Here is a 25,693-nt window from a genome sequence, read left to right as displayed (position 1 = left end):
CCTCCTTTCCCCTTCCCCTTCCATTAACTTTAGAATACAGATACAACTTCTTTTTTAAAATCTCCTGCCCCATCCTACCCCTCTAGATTGATACAGTGCCCCTGTTTGAGTTTCCTGAGCCATACAGCAAATTCCCATTAGCTATCTAGTTTACATATGGTAATGTAAATTTCCATGTTACTCTTTCCATACACCTCACCCTCTCCTTTTAGAACCAGGTTCTCTTATTTCTGTTTGTGTGCCCTACCAGCCCTGCTATGTGGCCTTGTTAATACACTGATGTGATTACCAATGGACATTTATAGAGACTCAACTCTGATGCTCTTTTATAAAAGTTACTGCTTGAAAAATACCTGCAGATGGACTAGTGGAGGCAAATGGGCCTGGGTCCCTCTTGTTCAGGCTGAAATGCTCCTCCTCTTCCTTCTTCCCAAAGGAGGAGGATCACAATCTGACAGTTTTTAACAGGTGGATGTAGTTGGAAAAGCCAAACTCTCTACGTCAAATCAATAGAGGAAAAGCTTGTAGGAAAGATGAGTAGGGCTCAAGGGAGGCATGATTCCCCTGCTAAACACAGGGACACTGGCCCCACCTGCACAGATGCTGGGTTGCAGCGTAGAGGCAGGTGACAGAGGAACCGGCATCCCCATCCTAAATCATTATTTTGAATTTTCCCAGGGCAGAAGTCTGGACAAAGACATGACCGTAAAACTAAGGGGGGCTGCTGCTGCTGCTGCCGCTGCTAAGTTGCTCAGTCGTGTCCGGCTCTGTGCCACCGCATAGACGGCAGCCCACCAGGCTCCCCCGCCCCTGGGATTCTCCAGGCAAGAACAGTGGAGTGGGCTGCCATTCCTAGGCCTAGATAAAGCACAGCTAAGAGACTGAAGGAGTATGCTAGCACGCTCTCTGGCTTCGTTACAAGCCCATGAAGTTGATTCTATTCTTTCTATACTCACGTAGAACTTGTTTCTTTAACTCTAACCTCATGTGATATTGGGCATTTCCTGTTCATCATTCTTTTTGTTGGATCTGATCCTGATAAAGAGATAGTTCTGTATGACTCACTGTCTTTGACTTCCTACTCCAATTTTTTTTTTTAAATTTGGTTCACCCAGGTCATGATGCCTCCATCACTATGAATGGGGAAAATGAAAGAACCCAAAGAAAGCTCTCTCATAAGTGAGCCCAAGGAAATTCCCTGGCAGTCCAGTGGTTAAGACATGGACTCTCACTGCTCTGGGCCTGGGTCCCTGGCCAAGGAACTAAGATCCCACAAGCTGAGTGGTGCAGCCAGTAAATAAATAAGCACACACACACACACAACAAAAAATAAAGTGTGCAAGTTAACGATTTAAAAAAAAAACAAAAAGCCCCAGTTGGTCTTATTTCCTTATACCATACATTTGTAACAGCTAAGGGAACAGGCAGAGTGTTTTTACTGATTTTTTTTTCCCCAGTAATTTCTCTTTCTTCAGTATCCTAAGCAATTGGTTTTCAAATTATTCTAAAATATAACAGGGTTCTGTGAGCTCAAAAGCCAAGACAAAATCTCCTAATCTTTCCTGATTTATCTATTCCGGACGTCGTGTAATGACTTTTTCTAAAATGATTTCAGTTTAAAAAAAAAAATAGCATTTTAAACTGCTTGTGCTAGACTGTGGCAAGAAGGACTTGTTCTTAGCTTGTAGTCCTGCTGTTTCATTTTTTTTTAAAGTATCAGAAGGAGAGAAACAGTAGAAGGAGGCAGTAGAGGATGGCAGCAGAAGCCCTAGGGCAGAGAAGGGCGCTTCTCAGCATGGGGAGTGGGGGGCTCACATCCAGAGAAGAAACAAAGCGGGGACCTGACTCCACTCGGCATCCCCTGGAGCAGCGTGGCATCTCCACGCTGGCTCTCAAGGGGAGGACTAGGGAGGACAGGAGCTTCCAAAATTGAGCCATTTAAGGGATTTAGAAAATTAACCTCACACCTGCCCTCACAGCTGTAATTCAGAGGAATAAGGGGGGAAACGTGCAGAGAGAGAAGCTCACTGCTTCCAGATCGACTCTGATGATTACATGTCATCCCAGAATGAGGGGCCAAAAGGCCCTTAGAGGCCCCTGGTTCAGTCTCCTTATCTGAAGATTTAATAAAGGGTTAGATTGAGGCTGGTTTCACTGACCACAGGGAGGTGACCTACAGCTGTGAACGGCAAGAGTGGCTAACCAGCCCAAGTGAAGCCCTTGAAAAATGGATAGTCTCCTCTAAAGAGAATCATTTGAGGAACTTCAAAGACAGTACATCAGGAACTTGATAGAACTGGTGAATTTTTTCACATGCTATTTGCCCTACATATGGATCCCCTGACATCATTTATCCAAAGTATTCAACCCTGAAGCTATTTGGAGGAGGGATGGCTGAAAAATATCTATGCATAAATTACATGTTGCTATTTTTAACTTGAATTTGCATTAACTATTCCCTGTTCCTTCTGTATCAGAGATGGTGGGTGACTTCTGCTAAGTAATAATTTCCTCTTGAATAAGAATCAGATTTTAGTCCCTTTTTATCTTTCCGCTTTTTCTAATGACTCCTCTTGCACTTACCAAGGTCCTTAAAGGCTGAAATAAGAAGATAAATTCTCTTAAAATAGTGTATGTTGTTTTAGTTCATGCAAGATCATTCAGCATTAAGCAGTTACTTCTCAAGAGTAACCAGCAGGAAGCACTAAACAAAATGCTGGGATACAGAAACAAATGTGAGAGGGGTGCATGTGTCTTTTGAAATGATGGTTTTCTCTGGGTATATGCCAGTAGTGGAACTGCTGAGTCATATGGTAATCTATTTTTAGTTTTTTAAGAACCACTCCCCTACTGTTCTCCATAGTGGATGTATCAATTTACACTCCCAACAACAGTTTAGGGGAGTTTCCTTTTTCTCTACTCTCTCTCCAACATACATTGTTTGTAGATTTTTTTAGTAATGGCCATTCTGACCAGGGTGAGTTGATATCTCATTATATGAGACTCTACTGTCTAGCTCAGTTAGTGTCCTCAGCTGCTCAGTTCACTTCAGTCGCTCAGTCGTGTCTGACTCTTTGTGAACCCATGAATCGCAGCATGCCAGGCCTCCCTGTCCATCACCAACTCCCGGAGTTCACTCAGACTCACGTCCATCGAGTCGGTGATACCATCCAGCCATCTCATGTCATGTCCAACTCTTTTCAACCCCATGGACTGCAGCCCAACAGGCTCTCCTGTCCATGGAATTTTCCAGGCAAGAACACTGGAGTGGGTTGCCATTTCCTACTCCAGGGAATCTTCCCAACCCAGGGATCAAACCCACGTTTCCTGCATTCTCAGGCAGATTCTTTACCACTGAACCACCTGGGAAGCCCCAGAGAACTCTACTCAATGCTCTGTAGTGACCTAAATGGGAAAGAAATCCAAAAAGAGATACGTATATACACATATATATAAATGTATACACACACGCACACACACACGCATGGATGAGCTTCCCAGTGGCTAGTGGTAAAAAACCTGCCAACCATTGCAGATTAGACATAAGAGACACAGTTTCGATCCCTGAGTTGGGAAGATCCCCTGGAGGAGCACATGGCAATCCACTCCAGTATTCTTGCCTGGAGAATCCCATGGATTCTCTTGCCAGAGAAGCCTGGTGGGAGGCAATCCATCGGGTCACACAGAGTCTAACATGACTGAAGTCACTTAGCATGCATGCAGGCATGTATACGTGTAGCTGATTCACTTTGCTGTACAGCAGAAACCAACACAACATTGTAAAGCAACTATACGCCAATAAAATTTTAGAAAAAAAATGTAACAGGGTTCTGCTTTCAAAGCTCACTCATGTAACCAGTCCTGCATTAAGCTTAACCAATCATTTTTAAAGCTGTTTGTGATTATCTCACCCTGTTAGAACCACGAAAGGTAAAGCAGTGTTCCTGAGTGTTGGGGCTTCTCCTATTATAAACTGTTATGGCCATGCTGATGTTTGGGGTTCAGAAATGCTTTAGGACATGCCATAGAATGTCCTGGTCTACACAAGAAGTAGAGAAATGGATTGAGGTCTGGTATGGATCAGTATTGTTCTCCCACGTAAAAATAAATGGGGCAACAAAAGATCAGCCATTCCCATCTGCTATAATAGCTCTAGTGATGAAGGACCAGTGGGATCTGAAGGATCCTGGCTGGGAGAAGAGTTCTGAGAAGGGCTGAGCTCCATGCAGGGGCTGCTGCAGTGACACCTTGCTTATTCAGATGATATATTTTTTATTCATTTTTACTGTGGAAACATTCAGAAAACGGTCCCATCACTTCATGGGAAATAGATGGGGAAACAGTGGAAACAGTGTCAGACTTTATTTTGGGGGGCTCCAAAATCACTGCAGATGGTGACTGCAGCCATGAAATTAAAAGACGCTTACTCCTTGGAAGAAAAGTTATGACCAACCTAGATAGCATATTCAAAAGCAGAGACATTACTCTGCCGACTAAGGTCCGTCTAGTCAAGGCTATGGTTTTTCCAGTGGTCATGTATGGATGTGAAAGTTGGACTGTGAAGAAGGCTGAGCGCTGAAGAATTGATGCTTTTGAACTGTGGTGTTGGAGAAGACTCTTGAGAGTCCCTTGGACTGCAAGGAGATCCAACCAGTCCATTCTGAAGGAGATCAACCCTGGGATTTCTTTGGAAGGGATGATGCTAAAGCTGAAAGTCCAGTACTTTGGCCACCTCATGTGAAGAGTTGACTCATTGGAAAAGACCCTGATGCTTGGAGGGATTGGAGGCAGGAGGAGAAGGGGACGACAGAGGATGAGATGGCTGGATGGCATCGCTGACTCGATGAACGCAAGTCTGAGTGAACTCCGGGAGTTGGTGATGGACAGGGAGGCTTGGCGTGCTGCGATTCATGGGTTCGCAAACAGTCAGACATGACTGAGCAACTGAACTGAACTGAACTGTGGAAAATTTTTAAAGAGATGAGAATACCAGATCACCTGACTTGCCTCTTGAGAAATCTGTATGCAGGTCAGAAAGCAACAGTTAGAACTGGACATGGACCAACAGACTGATTCCAAATAGGAAAAGGAGTACGTCAAGGCTGTATATTGTCACCCTGCTTATTTAACTTATATGCAGAGTACATCATGAGAAATGCTGGGCTGGAGGAAGCACAAGCTGGAATCAAGATTGCCGGGAGAAATATCAATAACCTCAGATATGCAGATGACACCACCATTATGGCAAAAAGTGAAGAAGAACTAAAGAGCTTCTTGATGAAAGTGAAAGAGGAGAGTGAAAAAGTTGTCTTAAAGCTCAACATTCAGAAAACGAAGATCATGGCATCTGGTCCCATCAATTCATGGCAAATAGATGGGGAAACAGTGGAAACAATGTCAGACTTTATTTTTTAGGGCTTCAAAATCACTGCAGATGGTGACTGCAGCCATTAAATTAAAAGACACTTACTCCTTGGAAGGAAAGATATGACCAACCTAGACAGCATATTAAAAATTAGAGATATTACTTTGCCAACAAAAGTCCGTCTAGTCAAGGCTATGGTTTTACCAGTGGTCATGTATGGATGTGAGAGTTGGACTATAAAGAAAGCTGAAGAATTGAAGCTGTTGACCTGTGATGTTGGAGAAGACTCTTGAGAGTCCCTTGGACTGTAAGCAGATCCAACCAGTCCATCCTGAAGGAGATCAGCCCTGGGTGTTCATTGGAAGGACTGATGTTGAAGCTGAAACTCCAATACTTTGGCCACCTGATGTGACGAACTGACTCATTGGAAAAGACCCTGATGCTGGGAAAGATTGAGGGCAGGAGGAGAAGGGGACGACAGAGGATGAGATGGTTTGATGGCATCACCGACTCAATGGACATGGGTTTGGGTGGACTCTGGGAGTTGGTGATGGACAGGGAGGCCTGGAGTGCTGCGGTTCATGAAGTCACAAAGAGTTGGACACGACTGAGCAACTGAACTCAACTGATTGGAGTATAGTTGATTTACAATATCATCTTAGTTTCTGCTGTACAGCAAAGTGTTATACATACACATACATCCACTCATATTTAGATTCTTTTCCCATATAGGCCATTACAGGGTATTGAGTAGAGTTCCTGTACTATACAGTAGGTTCTTATGGGTTATCTATTTTGTATATAGTACTGTATATATGTCTGTTCCAATTTCTCAATTTATCCCTCCCCCTCTTTCCCCCTTGGTAACCATAAGTTTGTTTTCTACATTCAGATGATATCCTTTTTCAAACATAGAAATATATATTTTTTATGAAATCTTGCTTTCCTTTCATTTTCTTTCTACTAAGAATTGTTTACAATACACTTTGTGAGTTGTTTACAGAATCTCTGATTACTAAGAATATTACACAGGAGATAGTTACATGCACTGCTTCTAGTTAAAAGCAGAATAAATATACCAAGATCAGTGTGTTATGTCATTCTAACAAATAACCAAAATTTAGTCTTGCTTTAAGATAATATTTGATAGTAAAGCATTTCTTTAAATAAGCCTATCAAACATTTACTGTGCAAATGTTGTCAAAACTTTAATACACACCATTGCTTCAATTCAGCTCATTATTTGAAATTTTATACATGTATATATAATTGTATAATATATATATCCAAAGCAAATAGAATTTGCTTCCTGAAAACCATCTATAGCTTTCTATAGCCACTCAGTTTTAAGTACACATTAACAATACCTTCTTTATATTGAAAACAGTGTGCATTATTTGTAGTGAAAGAAAAATCATGCCTTGATTAATGTAATTTTAATATACCAAACTCTTATAAAGCAAATTATACATTATAGTCTCAGTATCTATACTTAATATTCTTTAATACTAAAAAAGATTACATGCCAGATGATATCTTAAGAGCCAACTTGACCCTTCCCAACCTTCCATAGGAACAAAAATGTCACTGGGATTAGAAACCAGAGGCAGCCAAGGCTTGGCTGGAGAAAATCATCAACATTACTGCATCTTTCTCCCATCAAATCCTGCACAAGGAATCGACCATTCTAACTGTAGGGTCAGGGGGAGTTGGTCCAATGAATCCGCCTGCAACATGGGAGACCTGGGTTTTAATCCCTAGGTTGGGAAGATCCCCTGGAGAAGGGAACGGCTACCCACTCCAGTATTCTGGCCTGGAGAGTCCCATGAACTGTATAGTCCATCGGGTCACAAAAAGTTGGACGTGACTGAGCAACTTTCACTTTCACTGCTATTCATTTGCAATTTTTATTATTTCTTATTGTTCACCTCCTCATAAATAGGCTTTTTGTTTTTCAAAAGACTGGTGTCAAAGAATGCTTCATGGGATTCAGTCACTCAGTGTGTGACAACTGAAATTGAATGACTATAGATTATTCACATGAACTCCTAGAAGTCACCCCAACCGCATTACAATTTGGGGAAATGCCACCACAGAGGTAGGCAGTTGTGCTAAGTGATAGCTCACACTGCCACAGTTATCTCAAAAGAAAGTCAGGTGTGACTTGAGCTATCAGTACAACAGCTAATTTAAAAAATGTTGATGAAAGCAAACCTTTCTTCATCTCTAATTACCCACAGTACAAAGGATTTGTTCTACTCACAGTCATGAAAAACACTGTACCTAGTTTAGAAAAAGAAAAAAAAGAGGATTTGAAAATAGGACATAGAAGTTCTAGAGCTCAGAGATGCAGGCAGCAAGGCAAACTGCACCCCCACGGTCATGTCCAATAGCTGACGCACAGAGCCGAGGACTGGGTGCTCCCCGAGGACCCAGTTCGGCTTCCCAGCCTCAACATGTCAGAAACCAAGGTTGAGAATCCAAAACAGCAGGGGGAATAAATCTATGCTAGAAAATCAGAAGGAAAACAGCAGTATCAGGTTCTGAAATCCAGGATAAAAATCAGACACAGGTAAGCTGAGAAGCAGGCTGTTCAGAGTGAAATGAACCTGAGTTAACAGTCCGGATTCAATGTTCAAGTCAGAGCTGGGATCTGGCTAGGAAACATGAGGCTCAGGAAGAAGGCAGGAGGTATCTGGGAGGAGCATCTTTGCCTACCCCCGGCCCCTCTGTATCCTCTCTCTCACTTATCCAGGAGGATGACTCACCAAAAGTTTGAAAGGCAGCTAGAAATTCAGCTTCCCTGAAACCCAAGCATGCTCTTCCTGTCCCTACCTGTGATGAGAGCAGCTACAGGATTAGAAAGTACCAGACTGTTCTTGCTCTGCACAATCAGAGGTTCCAGGGCCCAGCAGAGGAATACACAGAACAGCTAAACAAAAGCCTGTGCTTCACCGCAGGCAACTTGACCTTTACTTTCTATTGTGGTGTTTCTGCCCTCCAGAGAGGTCTGGTTCCTGAAGAATCTCCAAAAAGCAAAATAACACCTCTCTTCATTTCTTTCTGCCTTATCCAAAGGGAGAGAAAGAAAGAGAGAGAAGGATAAGGTAAGAGGATGCCAGAGCAGCCATAGGCTGATTTCAGTGAGGAAGAAGAAGGAGTTTCATGTGAAATAATGGTATGTAGAACATTCAATTCAAGATTGATTGTCTTTTGTTTCGTTTTTTAATTTTGATTGGAGTATAGTTGATTTACAGTGTTGTGTTCGTTTCAGATGTTTTTTTGTTCTATTTTTTTAGTTTTTTCTGTGCATAAAACTTAGTTTCTTCATAGCTGTGCATCAGCTTTCTCTAATTGCTGCAAGCAGGGACTACTCTTCATATCTGAGCACAGGCTCTAGAGCACACACACACACACACACACACACGCACGACTCTAGAGCACACAGGCTTAGTTGGTCTGGGGCATGTGGGATCTTCCCAGACCAGGGATCAATCCTGTGTTTCCTGCATTAGATTCTTAACCAATGGGCCTCTGGGGAAGTCCTTGTTTTAATTTATATTGGAGTATAGTTGATTTACAATGTTGTGTTAGTTTCAGGTGTCAAAACTGACTATTAAAATCAACACTAAGGAGGGATTTAGCTTGATTCTTACAACCTCAATAGTTACTCTTCTATTCCCCAAATATCCTCAAACAAGTTGGGGTAATAGTATGCATTTCCATGTTGAAGAAATGAATAGAAGAATGAATGGACCAATTGAGCCACTAAATATGGAAAGATATGTGACATCTTTCAGAAGGATCATCATAAAGTCATGTGAAAATTTAAAAACTGACTTCTCTTAAGGTTATGCCATGAAATGAGTCACAGACTTACCATGAAAAGAGCACACAGGAAGGAGTGCTCTTAAATACCCACCTTTGTTGGTGAGAGGGAGGTTCAAGAGGGAGGAGAACCCGGTTCGATTCCTGGGTCGGGAAGTTCCATTCCCCTGGAGAAGGGATAGGCTATCCACTCTATTATTCTTGGGCTTCCCTGGTGGCTAAGACGGTAAAGAATCTGCCTGCAATGTGGGAGACCTGGGTTCGATCACTGGGTTGGGAAGATCCCCTGGAGGAGGGCATGGCAACCCAGTCCAGTATTCTTACCTGGAGAATCCCCATGGACAGAGGAGCCTGGGGGGCTACAGTCCATATGGTTGCAAAGAGTCGGACACAACTGAAGCAACTAAGCACAGCACACATACATACAGCTGATTAATTTTGTTGTACAGCAGAAACCAACACAACATTGTAAAGCAATTCAACTCCAATAATAAATTTTTTAAAGATCCATACTTCTTAAAAGCTTCTGGTTACTTGCATTTGTATTGAGAAACTCGAAATGTCCCACAATAATTTTCAAACAACTGACTCCATGGGTGAACCTGTGAGGGTGCTGGGGGGATGGATATGATGGCACTGCAGATAGCAGAGGATAGGGGCATGATTCTTGAATTTCTTAACATTTACAGAGCAGGTCATAATATCACACTATTGGAATATTTTCCCAGCAGTAGGTATGGATTTTAATAGTTTTGCTAAGGAGATTCTTTTTCAAAAAGTGCAGTATTCTTTGCATTTTCTCCTGAAATATATATGAAAATTCTGAAATCGGGCTTGATCTCAGAAAGACACTTCTGTAAGTTCATTTGTCCCAAATAACAAATAATTTTAGAAAAACGAAGTACAAGTTAAAGCATAAAGCATGATGGCAGGTGTTATACAATCCATTATCTGGGTTGAAAAAAAATGCGAAAAGATAGTTGTATAAAGAAATCACTTAAAATTTCATCATGAAAATTGGATGCACTTCTAACTTTAAAATAGTGGTGTCTTCCGCACAACTATGTCAACAGTCCATATGACGAAAAAAAACTTTCCCAAGCTATTCACTATTAATTATCATAGGCATGAAATAATTCCTTTTACTGAAGACAGGATTACATTTTCTAGTAACGTTTAAATGGTTGGTGAAAATGTCAGAACTATTGTTCTGAGTGGAAAGTTTACTTTACACTTTAAGATGCCATCCTCTCAGGACATGCCTGGTGGTCCAGTGCTTAGGACTCCACGCTTCCACTGCAAGAGTGCCAGTTCAATCCCTGGTTGGGGAGCTAAGATCTCACATGGATTGTGGCCAAAAAGCCAAAATATAAAAAACAAAAACAGAAGCAATATTGTGACAAATTCAGTGAAGACTTTTTAAATGGTCCACATAAAAAATATATTTTAAAAAACTATAAATGGAGTATAAACTTTAAAAACTGTGAATCAATATATATATTGTGTGTGTATGTGTGTGCTAAGTCACTTCAGTCGTGTCTGACTCTTTGTAACCCTACGGGCTGTAGCCTGACAGGCTCTCTGTCCATGGGATTCTCCAAGCAAGAATACTGGGGTGGGTTGCCGTGCCCTCCTCCAGGGGATCTTCCTGACCCAGGGATCTAACCGAAGTCTCTTACATCTCCTGAATTGGCAGGCAGGTTCTTTACCACTCCTGCCACCTGGGAAGCCCAATATACTGTATACCTGTAACTCATATAATATTGTACAGAAAGTATATGTCAATAGAAAAAAGAAAAAAAGAAAGTACTGGTCTAATTGGAGGATTTGGCAAGGAAACAGCATGGTCCTGACATTGGAGAGAAAGGCCTAGGCTGCTCTGAGTCCCCTGGATTCTGTCCTGGGGGGTGCCCTGGCCTCTGCGTCCATCAGATCTCAGGGGGTTTCCTAGAATCCAGGGCCTGCTGGGAGGCTCTGAGAGGAAGGCCTGCTTTCCTAAGCTGCTAGATGCTTAAGGAGCAAACAACAGGCTCATCTCAGCCTGGGCTCTCTTAGCTCCCCTTCCCTTCTCAGCCAATTTTCCCTAGAAACTAAAAACGAAATTGAGAAGAGGATCATTAAACAGCAGAATTCAGCTGAGGCTGGAGCTGAGGCCTCAGGAGAATAACTGGTCCACACCGTGATCTCCACCTCTGGTCATCTCATCCTCTGGGTGTCAGGAGGTGACAGGTGGTAATCGGAGCACACTTCACCACCCAGATATGACTCCGCTTTTCTCATAGCTTCTATTTTGCTCATTTCGTCTTGTTTCGTTTATCTACGGCTGCACTGGGCCTTCGCTGCTGAGAGAGGGTTTTCCGTAGTTGCGGCAAGCAGGGGCTCCTCTTTGTTGCGGTGTGTGGGCTTCTCATTGCAGTGATTTCTCTTGTGGAGCATGGGTTTAGGTGCCACAGGCTCAGTAGTTGTGGAGTACAGGCTTAGTTGCCCCGAAATCTCCCTGAACCAGGGATCGAACCTGTGGCCCTTGCATCGGCAGGTGAATTCTTAACCACTGGACCACCAGGGAAGTTCTCATTTTTGTTTTTACTTCTCCCTCCTCTGGTAAATAACCATTTCCCTACAGCTCCAGTTAAAATTCCCAAAAGAGAGAATCCAGCTTGGCCTTCAAACCCTTTGGCAGCGGATGTTTTCAGACAGGGTGATTTGATGGTTCTGCCTGCCCTAGGCAGGCTGCCCTGTCTCCCTGCAGTGACTTGCTGGCAGGGCACTCCCCCCTCCAAGTGGGTGGTGAGAACTCGGGTCTACAGAGGCGAGCCTGGCCTGTCTGTGTTGGTAGAATTCTCTCGGCTCCAAGTAAGACAATATCCAAATCCCAGAAACCTGAATGCTAGGAGGTTATTTTTCTCCCTAATGAAAGCCTGCAGGTGGTGGTCCTAGAGCTCAAGACTCGGTGACGCACTGAGGACCAAGCTCTTATCTTTCCCATCTAACAGGTGGCTGGACAATAGTTGCATCTGCTCACTGAATGCATCACACCATGAACTTCCCCCGATGGCCTCCAGGAATAGTCTTTATGTCTCATCGACACGACGGGGTTGTAGTGCCACCTCTAGTTGCGAGAGAAGCTGCCAAAGTGCGTATCTGGCATTTGCGGTGTCTGTCTACAGGGGCAAGTGGATTCTGATGACAGAGTAGGGTAGCACATTGTGTAGACCGGCGTCTGCTCTAACAAGAAAGCAGGCACTTGCAGCACAGCCCTGTGAGTGCTGTAAGAATTTGCTAAGATACTATTTTGGATAAGTTACATAACCTCGTTGAGGCTCAGATTCCCAAATGGAAAATGAGAATAATGCCTACATCACAGAGCTGGTGTAGAGTTAATATGAAAGAATATATTAAAAAGTCTCACTCAGCTATAAAAAGGAATGAAATAACGACAGCTGGAGCAACATGGATGGATCTAGAGATTGTCACACTGAGTGAATAAGTCAGAGAAAGACAAATATCATATGCTATCACTTAGATGTGGAATCTAAAAAAAGATACAAATGAATCTATTTACAAAACAGAAACAGACTTGCAGACACAAAAAACAGATTTATGGTTACCAAAGGGGAAAGGTAGTGGGAGGGATACATTGGGAGGTTCAGTTCAGTTTAGTTGCTCAGTCATGTCCGACTGTTTTTGACCCCATGGACTGCAGCACGCCAGGCTTCCTTGTCCATCACCAACTCCTGGAGCTTGCTCAAACTCATGTCCATCGAGTAGGTGATGCCATCACCAACCATCTTATTCTCTGTTGTTCCCTTCTCCTTCTGCCTTCATTCAGTACATACGACTATATACAGGGACCTACTGTATAGCACAGGAAACTCGACTCAATACTCTAATAACCTATATGAGAAAAGAATCTGAAAAATAATAGATGTATGTATGCGTAAAAGTGAATCACTGCTATAAACCTGAAACTAACACAACATTGTAAATCCGCCATACATCAAGATAAAATGATTTTTTTTTAATGTCTCTGCTCTAATACCTGATGTAACAAATACACCTCTGTTTCATCCTTTCTATCACCTACAGAGAAAATATACAGTAAATACATGTTGACGAGATAAAACAGTGTTCACCTGGAACATGATCCTCTTGAATTTTGTTGATGTTTGTTTTTAAAAAATCAATTTGACATGCAAAATAGAAGTTCAATTCAGTCGCTCAGTCACGTCCGACTCTTTGCGACCGTGTGGACTGCAACACGCCAGGCCTCCTTGTCCATCACCAACTCCTGGAGTTTACTCAGGCTCATGTCCATTGAGTCGGTGATGTCATCCAACCATCTCATCCTCTGTCGTCCCCTTTTCCTCCTGCCCCCAATTCCTCCCAGCAGCAAAGTCTTTTCCAATGAGTCAACTCTTCGCATGAGGTGGCCAAAGTACTGGACTTTCAGATTTAGCATCATTCCTTCCAAAGAAATGCCAGGGTTGATCTCCTTCAGAATGGACTGGTTGGATCTCCTTGCAGTCCAAGGGACTCTCAAGAGTCTTCTCCAACACTGCAGTTCAAAATCATCAGTTCTTCAGTGCTCAGCTTTCTTTATAGTCGAACTCTCACATCCATACATGACCACTGGAAAAACCATAGTTTTGACTAGACGGACCTTTGTTGGCAAAATAGAAGTGAATGTAAACAATTCAAAGGTGGGCCTGGTAGGAATTGACTTCAAATGTAATCATACTTCATTTTATTTACAAGAAAGCTCTGTAACTACTCTTAAGCATCTAACATATTTCCCTTAGACCACCTGAGTATCCATCGTCATCGTCCCTTGGGTGTGGAGGCTCATCAACCATTCCTTCCTGCAACTAGCTTGTTGTTAAAGTAATGGGGGATTTTTGTTGTTGTTGAATTTGTGTGTGTGTTTGGCTGGTTTTCTTCCTCCACTGTGGAGTCTCTGGGACCATCTGGGGTCATTTCTTATCTGAAATAAATCACACTAACTGGCAGTTTTGCCTCCAGACTCTGGTCCTTGCAAGAGGTTCAAACACTGTAGTGACATCCATTTTTCCCACCTGCATCTTTGACAACATAATTGGTGGATGCTTCTGAGTGGATTCAACTTATTCACATTTGATTTCAAGACTCTTTATCAAATTATCCTAATTATATCACTTACCAGGTCTATTCAAGAGTTCTTTCCCTGCCAACTATGCAAAAGACATTTGGTTTTCTTCTGCCTGCTCCAATTTGTCATCAAAGGCTCCTGCTCTCTCTACCTAAGATCCAAAAATTCTTATTTTTATGCAAAATTCATCTCTAAGCCCACATCCTCCAGGAAACTCATGCCAGCAATGATGTGAAGTCATATGTGTCCAACTAAAGAGGACCATTTGAACATTTGGTCTTTAACAAGGCAGAAAAACCAATGGACAGCGATAAATCATTAGTTTTCTCCACTGGAACTATAAGTGCTGCCATGCTCTGTGGGAGGCCTAGCCTTGTGGTAATTCTATGCATATATGTAGTGCTTGAACATCTCTGAAATAGTTTCTCTGGCACCAATTTCTACTGTTTCATTTAGTGTAATGCCCTCCAGATCCATCTGTTTCGCTGCAAATGGCAAATTTCAGTTCTTCCTATAGCTGAGTAAGACTCCATTGTGTATATATGCCACATTTTCTTCATCCATTCATCTGCTGATGGACTCTTCATTTGCTTCCATATCTTGGCAACTGTAACTAATGCTACTATGAGCACTGGGGTGCATGTATCTTTGCAAATTAGTGTTTTTCCTGAAGTCCAGTTGATTTATAATATTATGTCAGTTTCAGGTGTACATTCAGGATCCAATGTTTTTATAGATTATACTCCATTTAAAGTTATTACAAAATAATGGCCACATTTCCCTGTGCTGTATAGTATGTCCTTTTAGCTTGTTTATTTTAAACACAGTAGTTTGAGTGTCTTAATCCTCTACCCTATCTCACCTTTTCCCCCTTCCTCCCGCCCACTGGTAACCACTAGTTTGCCCTCGATATCTGTGAGCCTGTTTCTGTTCTTTTTCTATAAGTTAGGCTATGAGGACTAAACAGCTGTAACATCAAGCATTGACTTCTTTCAACGATCAAATCAGTTTCCTCTGTTGATGGTCACACAATGTACCACCAATAGGCAAGACTCTGGTGTTAAAGGGGCAAGTTGAGGTCAATGAGGATGAAAGAACATATTAAGAGTTGGGGATTCCCCTGGTGGTCCAGCAGCTACGACTCTGAGCTCCCAGTGCAGGGGGGCTGGGTTCCATCCCCGGTCGGGGAACTAGATCCCACATACTGCAACTAAGAGTTCACATGCTGCCAGGTCCCATGTGTCACATCTAAGACTTGGCGCTGCCAAATAAATTCAGAAAAACAATTAGCACCAACTCATTTCAATGCTGAGTAAACAGCTAAAGTGTCCCTCCTGAGTGGATGAGAAGGATAACCTAAGAAATCTCTGTGAGTGTATGGTTGTATTTAATGAAAAAGGATGACTTTAATCACTTTGTACAAATTTCTGTAAAAGCATTCTCCAATTCAGAATTTTTACAAATTCAACCAGGCTATAACCCTCAACAAACTTTAACAATGAGGTTTTATTGTATGCAAATCTTTCAAATGAGCCTCTTCCCTGGCTATAAACACAAAGAGGGATTTGAATCTAACTATAGTTTCTTCTTCAAAGGATGGTACTGTTTTTGCTAGGAGACACTATTTACAAATAAATAAAATGATACATAGGCCTAGGATTTGGCTCTTTTTATTTTTATAAAATCAAATGGGTATGCTTTTTCTTTAGTCACTGCTTTCACCCATGCTTTCAAATCTCCCTTTCCCACCCTTAGTGATATCTTGGGCAGACTCCAGGGCTTTCAGTGACTTCAGGTATTAAAAACTCACTCCAGTCACATGCAGTTTGAATCTTTAATCTTTGGTCCAGTGCTAAGTCCACCCCCACCTTTTGATTCCAGTGTTTGCCAGTGGCTCAGAGGATCTCCCCACATGCCTATTCTCTGGCTCTTCTAGAGCCCATGTGGTAGGGAAGAGGGATTAGAGAAAGACAGTGTAACCTGTTCGACTTAATCGGTACAAATATAATCTCCTCTCGGTGATCAGCGCCCACTGACATGCTGCAACATCTCTGGCAGGTTCCTCGGCACCCACTCAGGCCCTACCTTGTTCCACAGGGAGCAAGCCAGACTCACCCACAGTGAAGTTTCATATGTAACTGGTCTGCAGTTCTCAGGGTGACATCACCCTGCTGGTTTGAACAAGTAGGAAAGCGTTTCAGCAGAATCATAAGCAGCAGGAGGTGAAAACCACACTCACACTGATCCCAAGAAGTGCTGCTCAAATGCACAATTGCAAAAAGTAAGGCGCAGTCATAGCTTCCTTCACAATTAGAAATGGAGTCACTTTTTAAAATGTATATAATTTTATCTATTTATTTATTTAGGGCTGTGCTGGATCTTTGCTGCTGTGCAGGCTTTCTCTAGCTGCAGAGCGGGAATACTCTTTTTGTGGTACGTGGAATTCTCATTGTGGTGGCTTCTCTTGTTGCAGAGCACGGGCTCTAGGGCGCTCAGGCTTCAGTAGTTGTGGTGCATGAACTTAGTCGCTCCTCAGCATGTGCGATCTTCCCAGACCAGGGATCAAACCCATGTCTGCTGCATTGTCAGGTGGATTTTAGTACTGAGCCACCAGGGAAGCCCAGAAATGGAGTCACTTTAAAAAAAAAATAAGATCACGTCAACCTGAGTGTAAAGCAGACCAGCTATTAGGAGAGAGTTAACATAATGCCAAAGTAAGAGACATTGTTTTCGTGAGCACAGAGTGGAATGTGCAGATTATCAACCTGGCAGGAGTCTTTTTCCGACAGACCTGATATATAGACAGTTATCACGGTTGATGATAAAGAATGTGTCCATCTTTAAGATTTTCTTTCAGTCTTTGTTTTCCTGTAGCTTATCAGTTAGTTATTGATGCAGAAAAAAACCACACTGCACAACTTAATGGCTTTAAACAATAACCATGGATTCTTTCTCACACATCTATGGGTCAGTTAGGCAGTTATGCTGATCTCAGTGGGGCTTGCATATGTGTCCGTGGTCAGTTGGTGGACTGACCGAGAAGGGGAGAGCCCAGGAGAGAAAGCGTTCCACTGGGCAGAGCAGGTCATGCAAACCCTCTCAAGGCCTTTAACATTCCCTTTGGCCAAAATTTATTAGTTGTCTTATTAATAAAGATGATGTATGCTAGACACATGGGGCTTCCCAGATGGTACTAGTGGTAAAGAACACGCCTGCCAATGCAGGAGACATAAGAGACGCTGTTTTAATCCCTGGGTCAGGAAGATCCCTTGGAGGAGGGCATGGCAACCCACTCCTGTGTTCTTATTGGGAAATCCCAGAGACAGAGGAACCTGGCAGGCTACAGTCCATGGGGTTGCAAAGTCGGACACGACTGAAGTGACTTAGCATGCATGCATTCTAGATACACACCCTGTATCATCAGAATTTTTGTTGTTGTTGTTGTTGGAATGAGATAGAGGAAGCAGAAGGGTATATTCTATGTGCCAAAACTGCCACATCATCACTTCTGCTGAATTTTGTTGGTCATCCTAAAATCAAACAGTAGGAACATTGGTTCCATCTCTTGATGGAATGACAATGACAAAGATGGAGATTTGAATTCATACCTTTGCAGTGAATTTATCAATCTGCCTTCTGGCCAGTTAGTCACATCTTTCTTCTTTTTAAAAAATATTTATTTATTTTAGTTGGCTTCTTTGGGTCTTAGTGGTAGCACTCAGGATCTTTCACTGTGGTGGACGGACTCTCTAGTTTGTGGCACATGGGCTCAATAGTTGTGGCACAAAGAGCTCAGTTACTCCACAGCATGTGAAATCTTAGTTCCCTGACCAGGGATCAACCCCCGACAAAACTCCCCAACATCTCATCCAAATTATAGCATCAACCTCAAAGTTCAGGATCTTATGATTTGCAATACAGTGCAATATTTTTCATACAGTAGAATGTCATTCAGCTTTAGAATGGAAGAAAATTCTGATACGTGGTACAACACAGAAGAACCTAGAGGACATTTTGCTAAGGGAAATAAGCTGGTCACAAAAAGACTGCATAATTCCATTTATACAAGGAATCTAGACTGGTCAAATTCACAGGGATAGAAAGTAGTCAGATTCATAGGTGGGTGCCAGGGGCTGGGGAGAGGGGTGAATGGGGAGTTGTTTAATGGTTATAGTTACAGTTTTGCAAGATGTGAAAGTTCTGGAGATGGGCTTGCACAACAGTGTCAACGTACTTAATGCTACTGAATTGTATACTTAGAAACAGTTAAGATGGTAAATTTTATGTTGCATGTATTAGAGCACAGTTTTTTAAAGCAAAAAGTTACAGCAGTTTAAATAAAACAAGACTAATTATACAACTATGATCTTACATCTATAATAAGAGATGAGTCAAGTAGGATAGGAAATTTCCAAGAGCCTCTTTTAACACACTAGTAACCACTATGCAGTAGTCTCTTCCCCCAAAAAAATCTTGGATCTGAGGTTCTAAGGATACCATCTGGTTCCAGTCCCCCAAACTCTGGGATTAAAATAGGGAAAAGAAGCCATAATTTTTAGAAATATAGTGAGTTTTTATGCATTGTTGTTGTTCAGTCACTCAGTCGTGTCTGACTCTTTGAGACTCCATGGATAGCAGTATGCCAGGCATACTGTTAAATCCTATTGTTTCTATGCACAACAATAGCATTTAAGAACGTCAGGGTCATCTGCAAACTCTATCCTGCTTCAAATGATTAATGATGACACACATTCGTATTATGTAATACCTCCATCTACTGCTGATATTGATGATCTCCTGTGCCAACTTCTTTCCATCCTGGGGAACATATTCCCTATTTATCATTGCTTTCCAGTGTTCAACTGGTTTTTGATACTCTCATTTTATTTCTCCAGAATTATTTGTTTTCTTACTCTTTTTTGAGAGGTTCTTAGGTGACATTTCTTGAGAATTCAGATAAATATGTGTCTGCTGAGTTTCCTTTGGTCTTTTTTTAATTGGAGTATAATTGTTTCACAATGTTGTGTTAGTTTCTATTGTACAACAAAGTGAATCAGCTATATGTATACGTATATCCCCTCCTTCTTGGACCTCCTCCCACCCCCCACCCCCCACCATCCTTCTAGGTCATCACAGAGCACCGAGCTGAGCTCCCTATGCTACATCGCAGGTTCCCACTATTTTACACATGGTGTATATACATCAGTCCTAATCTGCATTTCAACCCCCCTCCCATCCCTGTCCACATGTCCATTTTCTACCCCTGTGTCTCTTTTCCTGCCCTGCAAGTAGGTTTATCTGTGCCATTTTTCTAGATTTCACATATATGCATCAATATACAATATTTTTGCCTTTCTGACTTACTTCACTCTGTTTGACAGACTCTAGGTCCATCCACATCTCCACAAATGACCCAATCTTGTTCCTTTTTATGGCTGAGTAATATTCTATTGTGTATATGTACGACATCTTTATCCATTCATCTGTTAATGGACATTTAGGTTGCTTCCATGTCCTGTCTATTGTAAATAGGGCTGCAATGAATATTGGGGTAAATGTGTTTCTTTCCATCATGGTTTTCTCAGGATAAATGCCCAGTAGTGGGATTGCTGGGTCATATGGTAGTTCTATTTTTAGCTTTTTAAGGAACCTCCATACTTTTGTCCATATGGCTGCATCAATTTGCATTCCCATCAACAGTGCAAGAGGGTTCCCTTTTCTCCATACCCTCTCCAGCATTTATTGTTTGTAGAGGTTTTCTTTCCGACTGGTGTGAGGTAGTTTTGATTTGCATTTCTCTTTTCTAGAGAACCCTTCCAGTAGCTTATAGCAACTGATCTGATTAGCTCTTGGTCAGGATTCTGCTGGTTACCCAACCAGGTTACCATTATCCAACCTTCACATCCAGAGGGAGGAACCAAAGGAAATTCACTGATCTATATTTGCCCAAAGTTTGAAGCCAGAGCTCACATTTGACTTTTGGTTTCAGGAATCATTGCAATTGTGAAAGAAAGCCTGTATTTCCTTCGTGGTTTGGCCCCATTTTCCACTTCTTTGAGAACCTTTGCAGGCTCAACCTCAGGCAGTCATAAAAGTCTGGTGAACTTTGAAATCACTCTACAATTTTTGTTTTTAGGTACTTCTATCATTTGAAGGGCATGGTCTTGCTTGTGGGGAAAAAATAGAAGCCACAAAATGTTCTCAATACCTTTTGCAAAAAAAAGAAAAAAAAAAAAAGGACCCACACCAAAAATTACAGGTAGCTTTTTAAAGTCTCTTTTCCCTCACTGGGCATTTCTGATAACTATCTTTCCACTGCCTTTGTAAAACCATGCCGGCTTCCCATAACCTAGTGGGACCCTGAACTCTGTCCAGGAACGGACAACAAACGGAAGGACCGGGGGGTGTACAGAGCGCAACAGCAAACAAGGCTTTGGACTTGATGTGCCTTTTTTTTGGCAATCCATGGAGTGCCTCCTTACCCTCCTGCCTTCACCGGGAGAGACACGGAACCATTTCAGCCTAGAAGGCCACCCACTTCTGGTTGGAGGTTTAGGTCATAACCTTCACTTGAAGATGCCAGAATGGCGCCCCTGACACTCTTCAAGGCCCATTTCCCCCAAGATGGCTGTTGTGGGATAAGCGGTCCAGCAAAAAAAGGGGCAGCTCTCCACTGTTCTCTGTCAAGAGTTTTAGGGCCACGAGTCCGGTTGGAATGGACAGGTGGGAAGGCTGGAAGCACTCTGTTTAGACTTTGACTTTACAGTACACTGGACAGAGACGTATGAAAGGAAATCTTTACAAAGATTTCAAATCTTTACAAAGATTACAAAGATTTCTTTACAAATCTTTACAAAATGAAATCTTTACAAAGACGTATGAAATGAAATCCCTTTACAAAGGGATGGGGTTTGGGTTCTGGAAATCAGTGGTCTGAGCACGGCCTACCCCTGAGTGTGAATTTCCTGCAGAGTTGAAAGCTCTTCTTAATATGAACAGATGTAAAATCGCGTTGTCTATTCTCCAAAAACGAAGACTCAGGACTTGGGGTCAGCGCGTTGCGGCGTTCAGAAGACTGAGGCGTGTTCCAAGGCTACGCCCCTGCGCACAGTGCGTGTCGCTGTCCCGCGCGCCCCCAACTCCGGACGGCGGGGGCGCGCACCGCCCCCGAACCAGGCACAGAGGGGCTGGGCGGAGCGAGGCTGGGCGGGGCGGAGCGAGGCTGGGTGGGGCGGGGCGAGGCTGGACTGGGCGGGGCTGGGCGCGGCGCGGCGGGGCGGGGCGAGGCGGGACAGAACGGGGCGAGGCGGGGCGGAACGAAGGTGAGGCGGGGCAGAGTGGGCGGGCGCGCCGGGAGGAGACGGCGAGCTGCGCTAGAGCGAGCTTCTCCCGCTGCCGCCTTCGCCGCGCCCGCCCCCCGCGCTCGCGCCCTCCAGCGCCGCCTCCCAGCCCGCGCCGCCGAGATGGCGGAGGACAGCGAGTCCGCGGCCAGCCAACAGAGCCTGGAGCTGGACGACCAGGACACGTGCGGGATCGACGGGGACAATGAGGAAGAGACGGAGCACACCAAAGGGTAGGCGCGCCCGGGCTCCGCACGGACGTCGGCTCCGGGGCGGCCGGGCCCCCGCGTGGCTTTCGCGCGGCTCCGGGGCGGCTGGAGGTCCGGGGGTGCGGCTCGCGAGGGGAGCTGGGCGGAGGGGGCGAGGCCGCGGGTGCGCGAAGGGGCGCCGGGACCAGCCACGCCGCTGTCACCCGCTGGCCTCGCGCGTCCGAGTCCCAGCCGGCGTGTGACTTGGTGGCACCGAGGGGAACGCAACGCCCTTCCCTTTGTGGCGGCCCGGCCGGTGGGAAGTGGTTCTCCTCTCTCCTCTCCTTGTCATCCTCCTCCGAAGTCCTCCCAGACCCTCCCACCCCTCCCCCAGCCGCCACCACCTCAGGGAGAACTAGCCTCCGATGGCGGGGAGCAGTTTGAGATTTGCCTTTACTGGTTTCCGCGGCTCTGGCGGGGGAGCTGCGGAAAGTTGTGCTGCCCTGGCTGCCTTGCCCCGCGCGGACCCGGGCAGGGGGCGCCGGGGGTCCCGGCCGGGTTCCTGGGGTCGCGCAGGTCCGCCGCCGCCGAGCGACTCCGCATCTCTGGAGCGGTCCCGACCCACATTTCAAGTCATTCTTGGGGGGTCGCTCCCGCCGACCCGACCAGATCCTGTTTGCTGTTTGATGTCCAAAGACAACGCTTTTTAACACCTGATCAGGTTTCTTCTTCCTTTAACTGGCTCCCATTCTCCCCCGCTGCAGACTTAATTCATTCTCCTTTGGGGGGAAAACATTGCTTCCGGTGAAGGGGGGTATTGAAGTTCTGTTTTTATAGATAGGGGGGTCATTTTAAATCCCAGCTTGTGTTTACATTAATTACCCTTTTACCCAGTTGGATTCGAACTATGCTCTGGCGCCTAGCACTCATCCCTTTAGAAGTGAGATTTTGCAAACCATGGTGACTGGGGAAGAAGTGGGTCAGCTTAAAAACATGATAGGGAGGCCTTAGTCACAGATGGCTTATTTATTCAGTTCATGGAGAGGATTCTTTAAATGATTGACGATTTAAAGTGTGGAGTATTTACATTCTATTTAACGTCTGCTTCGAGATTTATTTAAGACAGGAACTTTGAGTTTTAAAGTGTTATAAAATATTAAAAGAGATCAAGAAAGGGAAAAGCTGACTAAATGTATCTTTCATTGGCATGAATATTTTTCAGTGGCAGCTGCAAGTACAGAATGTTAGAATTCTAGTCTGAATATTTTTTTTTTAAGAGAGGAAAGGAAATTCTGCAGACATCTGAGCTCCAGTTTATGCAGTGATAGAAATTTGTCTATGATAGATAGCTAAATATAGATATGTTAGATATGTTATTGAAACAATGGCACTAGTGCCAGAAATGAGCACAGATGCAAATGTGCTGAGTTACGCCCTAAACTTTAGCACCTGTCTTTCTAGCAAAATCCTTGACAGTCTGTCTTCTCCCCTGTATTGTCTGTCTGTTGTTCTTCACCCTTTTGAAGGTTTGATTATGTACTTTATTGCTTATATAGTCAAGAATGTCACATGGCACAGAAAATTACTCACCTGTGTAGCGGGTGATGGGGAAGCTGCCCCCAGGAACCTTGCAGTTCCCACGCTTACACCGAGAAGCATATCCATGGCTTCTTCCAAGGTTTTCAATTTAGTGCTTCGGCACATTAATTATACGTTAGCACAGTTAGTCGAAATTAGAGCTGCTCAATGGACTGAAATATTTTACCCAAGAACAGATAACATGATTTAAGCTTCTAGAAGGAAGAAATTGTTGTAATGGGTTTATTGTAGTCTATTAAAATGTAAGGAGATTAGTAAAAATCCAAGTGGCTGTGCTAGTTGGACCACTTTTTTGGATTTGAATTCAGATGGCATGTGCCAAATATGGGGGAGTAATTGTGTTTTATTTGGCTAGGCTACTGATGGTATGGCTCAGTGGAAACCTATATATTTTTTTTCTTAAGTAGCTCAAGTTTATAAATGTTAAAATTTGAAAAACACTTTTCTACACCTGGCCTCTTCATTCTACACCAGTTGAAATCAGGTGACAAATACTGAGGCTTTGAAGGAATGGTATTTTAAAGGTGAATGATCACTGTGAGGCCACTAGGTATGGGTCAGTACACAGAGCAGTCATTCACTAAATAGTATACTTGTGGCCTGAAAGAATTAATTTACTCTACTGTTGAGTATAATGTATTTACTTACTGTCTTACACATATTAAAACTAGAGCCTCAGGAGAAATGTGTGCTCAGTCTTGTCCAGCTCTGTGCAACTTAATGGACTGTAGCCCACCAGGCTCCTCTGTCCATGGGATTTTCCAGGCAAGAACACTGGAGTGGGGTGCCGTGTCTTCCTTCAGGGGATGTCCCCAAACCAGGGATCGAACCCATGACTCCTGCATCGCAGGTGGATTCTTTTAAATTAGCATTTAAGTTGGCAGCAGAACCAAATCTCTCTCTCTGCTTTACAAACACTGACTTTCAAAGTGCATATTTCCTGGACAGATTGGTGTGTCTCATCCCATTTTCACTCAGAGAACTTTCCCCTCATTCTTCACTGTGGTGAATAGTTACCAAGAATATTTACATAGGGAATAAAATAAGCATATATGACGATGTCTTTGTTGGCAGATAAGTGACTGAACTATCCCCTAGGGTAGATCTGAAATAGTTTTTGCATTTGAGGGTTATTCTCAGACATTTTAAATATATTATTTTTCTTGCAGAAATTAAAGATCTGGCATTTGGGAAAGTTTAAAATTTTGAAATTCTTTTAACAGAGGCCCTAACCTCTCTTTTCTTGCCTCCAATTTAAGGGGGGAATATTGGAAGCTACTCTGTGCACCTTGTCATTAGTTCTGACTTTGTTGTTGATCTTCTCTTTAGTCAACTGTAGGGTCTGTGGGAAGATGCAGAAAATTACTAGAATTCTCAATATGTTTTTCTTATCATGGAAAACTTAAGGGATAATTCAAAACTGCTCTTTCTGAAATGTGATCTGTTATCCACGGCACTAGTGGTAAAGAACCGGCTTGCCAACACAGGAGACAGGAGAGACGCAGGTTTGATCCAGGGTCGGGAAGATCCCCTGGAAGAGGGCATGGCAAGCCACTCTAGTATTCTTGCCTGGAAAATCCCATGTACAGAGGAACCTGGTGGGCTGCAGTCCGTGGAGTAGCAAAGAGTTGGACACAATCAAAGAGACTCAACGCACACATACATTAATATTGTAAATCTAAATGGAAAGGTGAGCTAACAACTTTGGCTCAAGCAACCTCCTGATTTGGGAAATAACATTTAAAATGATCAAAGATTTCCATCTGAAAGGATGCTATCACTCTGGGTCTCAGAACAGACCTCTTGCAGGGCTTGGCCAAACTCTAGAAAGTCTCTAAGTATATGGGACACATGCTGTGCTATCTTCAAATTATTTATTAACCCAAGTGTACATGGTAGATATATACAAGTTAAAGGCAGTTACTGGGTTAACCCTGGGTTTGTAACCAAGTTCAAGAAAGAGATTGGTTGGTCGGTCTATGGTTACTCCCATTGAAAATATATTAATGACTTTTACTTATTGTAAGAGTATTATGCTTAATGAAAATACAAACAGTAAGATATATGGAGAAAGAAAGCCCCTTAGTCATCTTACTTCTTAGAGATACCACTATTAACCATGTAATTTATTCTCATATATATTTGTATATATATATATACACACACACATATATTTACATAAGTAAGATCATAACATTATATAGATGCTTTTGTTATTTTTTATTTCTCACTGACTCAGTCAGTGTTT

General features: G+C 43.2%; 1 protein-coding gene across 1 annotated transcript in view; it reads left to right on the top strand.

Annotated features, from left to right (window-relative positions):
- Window positions 1-21,781: 21,781 nt before the first annotated feature.
- The window catches only part of NMT2 (N-myristoyltransferase 2), a 56,420-nt gene continuing 52,508 nt past the window's right edge, over window positions 21,782-25,693 (top strand). Inside the window, exon 1 of the mRNA XM_052650997.1 lies at window positions 21,782-21,891. Coding sequence (XP_052506957.1) covers window positions 21,782-21,891 — 110 coding nt within the window. The remainder of the gene's footprint in view (window positions 21,892-25,693) is intronic.

This window comes from Budorcas taxicolor, chromosome 13 (assembly GCF_023091745.1).
Source record: "Budorcas taxicolor isolate Tak-1 chromosome 13, Takin1.1, whole genome shotgun sequence".
Lineage (NCBI taxonomy): Eukaryota > Metazoa > Chordata > Mammalia > Artiodactyla > Bovidae > Budorcas > Budorcas taxicolor.
This window is presented reverse-complemented; position numbering and strand designations above follow the sequence as displayed.